The 7,296-nt window shown below is 39.4% G+C and overlaps 1 protein-coding gene across 1 annotated transcript; it reads right to left on the bottom strand.

Moving 5' to 3' along the window:
- Nucleotides 1–1,636: 1,636 nt before the first annotated feature.
- Nucleotides 1,637–4,709, bottom strand: LOC141812226 (uncharacterized). Its single transcript, XM_074700273.1, has 6 exons — nt 4,262–4,709; nt 4,050–4,181; nt 3,546–3,670; nt 2,444–2,480; nt 1,971–2,247; nt 1,637–1,884 (listed from the first exon to the last, which is right to left on the bottom strand). The coding sequence occupies exons 1-6, from the start codon at nt 4,490–4,492 to the stop codon at nt 1,820–1,822; spliced, it is 867 nt and encodes a 288-aa protein (XP_074556374.1). The 5' UTR covers nt 4,493–4,709; the 3' UTR covers nt 1,637–1,819.
- Between the last annotated feature and the right edge of the window lie 2,587 nt (nt 4,710–7,296).

Genomic DNA, 7,296 nt, shown 5'->3' with positions numbered 1-7,296 from the left:
CGTCCTCTTCCACGCCAGTTCTGTTGGTTTGATTGCCCCTTCTCCTCATGATATCTTTCTTGGCCGCGGCTTCTCCCACCGCGACTATTTCCTCGATCACCACGGCCACGCCATTTACCTCGAAAGTTTTGAGAATGGAATATCTTCTCGCCATTGATCGATGCTTTGGTTTGAAGTGCCTGCTCAAGTGTCTCCTCCTTCTTCTTCTTCTTCCGGTATTCATGTGCCATTAGGGAACCAGCAAGCTCATCGATCGTGAACTTTGCTAGATCCTTTGACTCTTCTATGGCACATACCACATTCTCGAAACTGTCGGTTAACGACCTCAGAATTTTCTCCACGACCCGCGCATCGGACAACTTTTCTCCGTCTCGGTTGAGTTGATTCACCACAGTTTGAACACGTGTGATGTAATCGGACACACCTTCCGACTCCTTCATCTTCATGCCTTCCAACTCGTTGCGAAGAGTTTGAAGGCGAACTTGTTTAACTCGGTCGGCTCCTTTGTACACAGTCTCCAAGATGTCCCACGCTTCTTTTGAAGTTGTTGCATTCGCAATCTTCTCAAAGCCCGACTCATTAACAGCTCGGAACAGCATGTACAATGCTGTCTTATCTTTTGATCGCGTTTCTTTCAACGCCTTATTTTGAGCCGCCGAATATCCTGCGGTAGATTCTGGTTCTTCGAAACCTTCTTGAGCCACCTCCCAACAATCCACCGAACCAAGAAGAGCTTTCATTTGGATGCTCCAATTCTCGTAGTTCACCTTCGTTAACTGGGGCAACGGCACATTATTGATTATACTCCCCATCGGCTCTGATACCAATTTGTAGAAAGATAATTGGATGATTACAAACTATATGTGGACTTGTGGAGAAAAGTTTAGAAAACTTGTGGAGAAAAATTTAGAAGAGAGGCTTTTCTTCTTCGATTCTATATCTCCTTTACAAGCAATACAATGACTTATTTATAGGATGCAGTCTATCCTTTTAAAACTGAAATAAACTTAACTATAGGCAATTAAAAACCATTATCTAAGAGTAATTGCTGACTCTTGACATTTCATATTCCTAAAACTGCTGAAATAACTAAAGAAAGTGGACATTTAATGTTTATTCAACAAAACTTAAAAATAAAACTATCAAGGCATGAGCTTAAAGTGGACAATATCATATCGTTGTGGAGATATATATGAATTCCATAGGATGTAATAGTGGTATCAAAACGAATCCATATGGTAGGAGCTCCTATAAGGGATCCGTTGGGACCGTTAAAGGGATGAGTTCGTTGAAATCTGTACCAATAAAAGATCCATTGAGACCATTAAAGGGTCCGTTGGGGCCGTTAAAGAGGATTTCCAGTGGTCCTTTATTTGAGGGATAGATTGTTGGAATACAATTAAAGTCCCACATTAAAAATACATGAAAAATATCTCATTGGTATGAGACTTTTTGGATAAAATTTAAAAACAAAATCATGAGGGCTGAATCCAAAATGGACAATATCATATCATTGTAAAAATATATATGGATTCCATTGAATCTAATAGAAAATTGATATATGGAGTAAGATCTCATACTAACTTGAGCTGACAAACTAATTCAATCAACAACAAATTGCTTAAGTGATTTTATGAACTATAAAAAAATAAACCATAGTGTTGATGAGTTAGATTAAGATCAATGAAAGAGGCACAGAGAATGTTGTCTTATAAAAATGATAATCAGAATGAAAAGAAACAAAAAAAGAGAAAAGAGTGCTCATCGGTTAGTCGATGAGCAGAAGTCATGCAGGAAGATGTTAAATCAATGGCCACACTTAAGCATCTTGGTCATCCGTGTTTGCTCCACTGGTGGAGGAGCGTTCATGAAGAGCTTGTGCATCTGCAAGAATTGATAGTAGAAATCCTCAGAGAAACAAGAACAAACTGATTGTCAGCAGTAGAAAGCCATGGGCTCAGGATGATCACCTTGTGCTGGATTAAGGGGTGTCACTGCATGCTGTGGGGCATGGAGTTGGGAAGGAATGAACAAGCCCTCCATGGAGGATGCAGGGTAGTGCATTAGAGGGGGCCTTGGGCCTTGTGGTAGGGAAGGAAAACCTGCCCTTGGAGACTGCAAGCTGTACCCTAATCCCAGATTAGGGTAATGGTGGTGGTAGGGTGAAGGACCAACATTTGTTGGTGAGGTTGGTCCATACATCTGCTGACAGTAGTAGGATGCCATTTGAGGGCTGTACACTGCAGCCTGTAGGCAAATGTACAGACATTCATGCAGTGATTATGCCATCAGAATTCAGTTTTTATATATATAAAAAAAAAACTTCTTTTTTTTTTGCTTTCAATTCATTTCAACTAATTTAGACCTGCATTTGCTAAATTGGCATTGAAATCATTGAAAAAGAATTGCTAAAACTTTCAGATACAGAAGAGGGAGCACTAACTTGTTGGTATCCATACTCAGGAGGGTAGGACATGTACCTGCAATGACACAATTATTCTTGAGAATTTGAGATGCAATATTTAGTTTCTTGTGAAAGAGGTAGATTACCGACTCAACGAGCGACCGGTCGATCGATTCGAGTGGTTGAATTAAGAGCGGAACACCAATCTAGTCGGAAGGACTTTGGCTTATAGGAAAACTTTTGCCAACATTGGCCAACATGATGCATCATAAATTTAGCTTCCATACAGTGTAGGGGCTAGGATGACACAAGAGAGACTGTGTGAGATCGCTGAGGTAGTGGATTTTATCTTTTATTATAGTATAATAGGATGATACAAGAGAGACTCACTTGGGTGTGGAATATGGAACAATTGAGGGGTCAAAATGAAACTAATAAAAATATGGGTGGTGAACTGAAATTAAGCTAAATGGAAAAGTTTGACTTTGAGTGGGACCCACTAAATGGATGGTAGATATTAATCACACCTAAAACAGCATCCAACTTAGATTTTATTTGTTTTTAATTTAAATATTTTCTCCTAATTCATTTATAAGATAAATTTTATTTAAAATATAATTTATGCACGTTTAAAAATTGACTTTCAAAATATTCATTTTTATTAGGATTCGATCATTTTATTCATTCCTCTAAATATTTTACCACCACACCGTAGAACCATTTTGAGTGTATGTAATTGGGTTGATAATGAAAAGGGTTGACAAGCAAATGTCGTGAAAAGAAAAAGGTAAAATTACAGTTGATCCTATGATCATCTATAAAGAGGTAAATTAGAAAGTTACAGTTGACCACTACGGGAAGAATATTACCTCGACTTCGTCGAGATTCAAATCTTGCTCAATTTAGCAAGTCGAGACTCCATACTAATCAACTCAATTATACCTCAAGAACGAACGTGAGCTCATGATAAAGCCACGGTCGACACAAGAGGCAAATGCAATGCAAAACCTCGAAGAGTTTGTTTGAGAGGAAAAAATTTATATTTTATACAAATTTAAATGGATTAAAATTTAACTTAAATTATTTTTTTTAAAAAAAAATTCTTGTGACTGCAGGGGAGTTGGGTTCACGTGGGACTCACCCGTAGGGCGTTGGGTAGATCACTTGCGGGCCCACTTGAGCTGGCACTCTGCCATGGGCTGGCCCCATTCCCTGTGGCGTGCTCCCTTCGTGTTGGCTCCTCCCTGAAACAAAAGGGACATCGATCTCAAACTCCAAAGAAGAACATTTTCAGAAAACAAATAAAAAAAAACAGAGTTTGTGGATCCTAAGAATCAAGGCGATCACAAAACAGATTTTGACTGCTGTTGAAAAGAAGATAAGCATGGAATTTGCATTGCGAGTCATGCGTGCCGTTTTGATTAATCGAAATCAATGAAAGGGACAAGATTGAATTGTTTATGCCGGTTTTGAATGGCTCCAACTGGAGGAGGAGGAGGAGGAGGACCCTGTGAAGTCCTGCTCGTTTGAGCTGGCATTTGTGTACTTTCGGGGTGCCTGTGATTTGAGATATGATATCGATGCGATTTTGCCCGAGTTTTTGTCAAAATCGACGCAAGTTTGATCTGAAATTGTGCAAAAAGACGGTACCTTGCTGTCTGGGAGAGGCTCTCTGCCTGCCCATGGAGGCAATGTTGCAGTTGGCTCGCCGGCCGTCGATCACCGGATTCTGGTCCGCCACCGCCCGCTGCGCCGCTTCCGGGTCGCGGAATGTCACCTGCTTTTCGATCAAGCGTTCAAAATTGCACTTTGTGGGAGATTAATCGGAGACAGGGGAGGGGGAGAGAGAGAGGGTACGAAGCCGTAGCCTTTGGAACGGCCGGTGGCCTTGTCGGAGATGATGACGGCCTCGAGGATGTCGCCGAAGGGCTCGAAGTGGCGGCGGAGCTCCTCGGTGGGAGTCTCCCAGGCGAGGCCGCCGACGAAGACCTTGGTCAACGTCGTGTCGCCGAACCGCGACCGGTACTGCTGCGGGCTCGACGCCGACGGGGAAGACGAAGCCATGCGTGATCCTGAGTGCTCTTCCATCGTTGACTCCGGTGATGCATGAACATGAAGAAGAAGAAAGAAGAAGAAGAAGAAGAAGAAGAAATCAGAAGCAAGATTTGATTTTGATTCGTCGTTTAGCTTCTGATGCTGCTTCGCTTATTCCGCCATGAGATTAAGATTGAGATTTGGGAAGAGAAGAGCCGAGGAATCAAAATTGTAAACTAAAAGGGTACAAGAAGCTTTGCTGGAATGAAGAAAAAATGGATATGGCGAGATGATGAAGATGAAGATGACATGACCTCTTTTTCATTCTCTCCTCTTCTGACATCATCTCCAGGACTCAAGTGCCACTTGGCGTCTAATTAATCGTTGTCCTCCCTGTCGCCTACTCCTGTTGTTATATACCATCTTGGTCTTTGACAGTGAATATATTATAATATATATATAATGTGAGAAAGAACATGTTTTCTCAAAAAAAAAAAAAAATTCTTCAACCAAAGGATAACAATCCGCTCTAAGAGTCATTCAATCCGTTGAGAATTAAATCGACTCGTGATCATTACGATATTTAAAAATTCATTTCACTATTTAAAATTTCAATTTAAAACTTCTAATTCAATTAAATCGAATAAATTAAAATTTTCAATGAACCCAAATTGAATCTGAATTGTCCCATTAGCAACATGATTTTAAAAACCAACATTAGCATTATTATGATTTTTAAAAATCATCATCATAATGATATTGATTTTGAAAATTAATATTGATTCGATCTGTTTGATTTTTATTAGAAAGATCGGTCGATTCAATTAGTTTAAAAAAATTTAATTTATTCCATTTCAATTTAATCAAATGATTCAATTTGAATCGATTACTCACCCCTATTGATCATGACCAATGAAGTAATTATTGCAAAATATAATAACGCTCACCTCAAGTGTCCCTCCACTATCCATCCTAAGATCTTGTGGAATGGAGAGTAAATCACAGTGTCGAGCAGCCTCCTAGGTGGAAGAAATTAATTTCTTAAAAGTATACACCCATGAAGATTCAAACCTTACTATATTGTTATAAATTTATCATCTGAATTTTAACTCAGCTATCTCTATAGGGACAAGTTTAGATGAAGTAAAATGCTGTCCTCGGGACATGGTTGAATTGATTATTGCGTCTTAGCGAAACCAAAGTAATGTCATCTTCCGTAGTAGCTAACTGTAGTTTTCTGATTTATCTTTTCATAGATAATCATAGAATTAACTGGGCGAGATCGTTGGAGTTGCGGAGACGAATTTCACCTTTTTTACTGCATTGGAACCAATTAATATTAGTCATCTGTCAATGCCAAATCAGTAAAATGAAGTAAAAGCTTCATTTCATTGGAGAGATTATTTTAAGAGTTCAAAAGGTGACGAATTAGAATAACAACAAAATGTATTTCACATTAATACTCTATCAATTTTTGTATAATCCTAAAAATTCTATTGTAATCCTCTTCATGCTATCTTTGATAGGCTTGTAAGAAATTTTTCTATCACTAATGTTGTGGTGTAGGAGAAAGTACATAGAATTTTGAAGTAATCCACTAAAGAATCATCGACACTGAAATAAAAACCTTTGGGTTGCCGACCATATTAAAAGTTTGGGTTAACATTATGGCTTGCTCTTTTCATGTGATTTTTCTGACTCCGTCCTTGCTAATAACATAGATTGATTTTCTATTTACAGATACGAACAACATTCATCCGTACCAATCAAACTTTCACACCATGTGTTTCATTTAGGGTTGTCTGGTGGAAATGAGGGCTTATAATGCACATGAAAATAAGTTAAACTTAAGAAGACGTAGTGGATTTTTTTATTAATTATTTAAAAAAAATCAAAAGGATATAAATTTCATTATCCTAGCCATATTATGAGAATTATTAAGTTCATTGAGAATGGTGACATTCTGGTGGAATTGAATAAGGTATGTGAAAATTCAAAAAGTTAGGGCACAATTAAGTTTTATTACTCGTTATTTTTTTTCAAGTTGTTTCTATCGTTGCCAGACAATTTGAAAAGTTATAATAATAATAATGAATAATGAATTCATGAATGATGAATGATCAAACATTCTATGCCAAATTGTGAAGTTGATGGACCACAAGAAATAGTATTGGGAATGTCGCCCCTCACGATGCCTCTGGGGCATAACTAAGTTGATTACGATGGAGCAAAGTTATAGAAGAAGCCAAGAGTTTGAATTTCGACGAAGTCGAGACAATACTCTCTTCCGTCGTAGCCAATTGTAGTTTCTCAATTTACCTTCTCACAGATGGTTGTGGGGCCGACCATGTGGGACGGCTGGGATGATGGATTTCATCTTTTGCAGAAGAAGAAGAGAATGTCGGCCCTCGCCCTCGGGGGCATAGCTGAGTTGGTTACGACGGAACAGAATTGCAGAAGAGGGCAAGTGTTCGAATCTCGACGAAACCAAGATAATAGCCTCCTCCGTCGTGACCAACTGCAACTTCTCGATTTACCTCTTCACAGATGATCGTGGAGTCGACAGTGTGGGGTTGTTGAGGTGGCGAATTTCACCTTTTACAGAAAAGAATGTCAGCCCTTGCAGCTCCCAGGATATAGTTGAGTTGGTTACAATGGAGCAGAGTTGCTGAAGTGGGCAAAAGTCGAATCTCGACGAAGCCGAGGTAATGCCCTCCTTTGTCGTGACCAACTACAGCTTTCTGATTTACCTCCTCACAGATGATCGTGGGACTGACCGTGTGGGGCCGCTGGGGTGGCGAATTCTACCTTTTGCTGAAGAGAATGTCGACCCTCGGGGACTGCTGGGACGACGGATT

The sequence above is a fragment of the Curcuma longa genome, chromosome 18 (assembly GCF_044706935.1).
Source record: "Curcuma longa cultivar G26 ecotype Majalengka, Jawa Barat chromosome 18, ITB_CL_G26_1.1, whole genome shotgun sequence".
In the NCBI taxonomy this organism is placed as follows: Eukaryota; Viridiplantae; Streptophyta; class Magnoliopsida; order Zingiberales; family Zingiberaceae; genus Curcuma; species Curcuma longa.
Note: the sequence above shows the minus strand (reverse complement) of the source record. Positions and strands in the feature narration are given on the sequence as shown.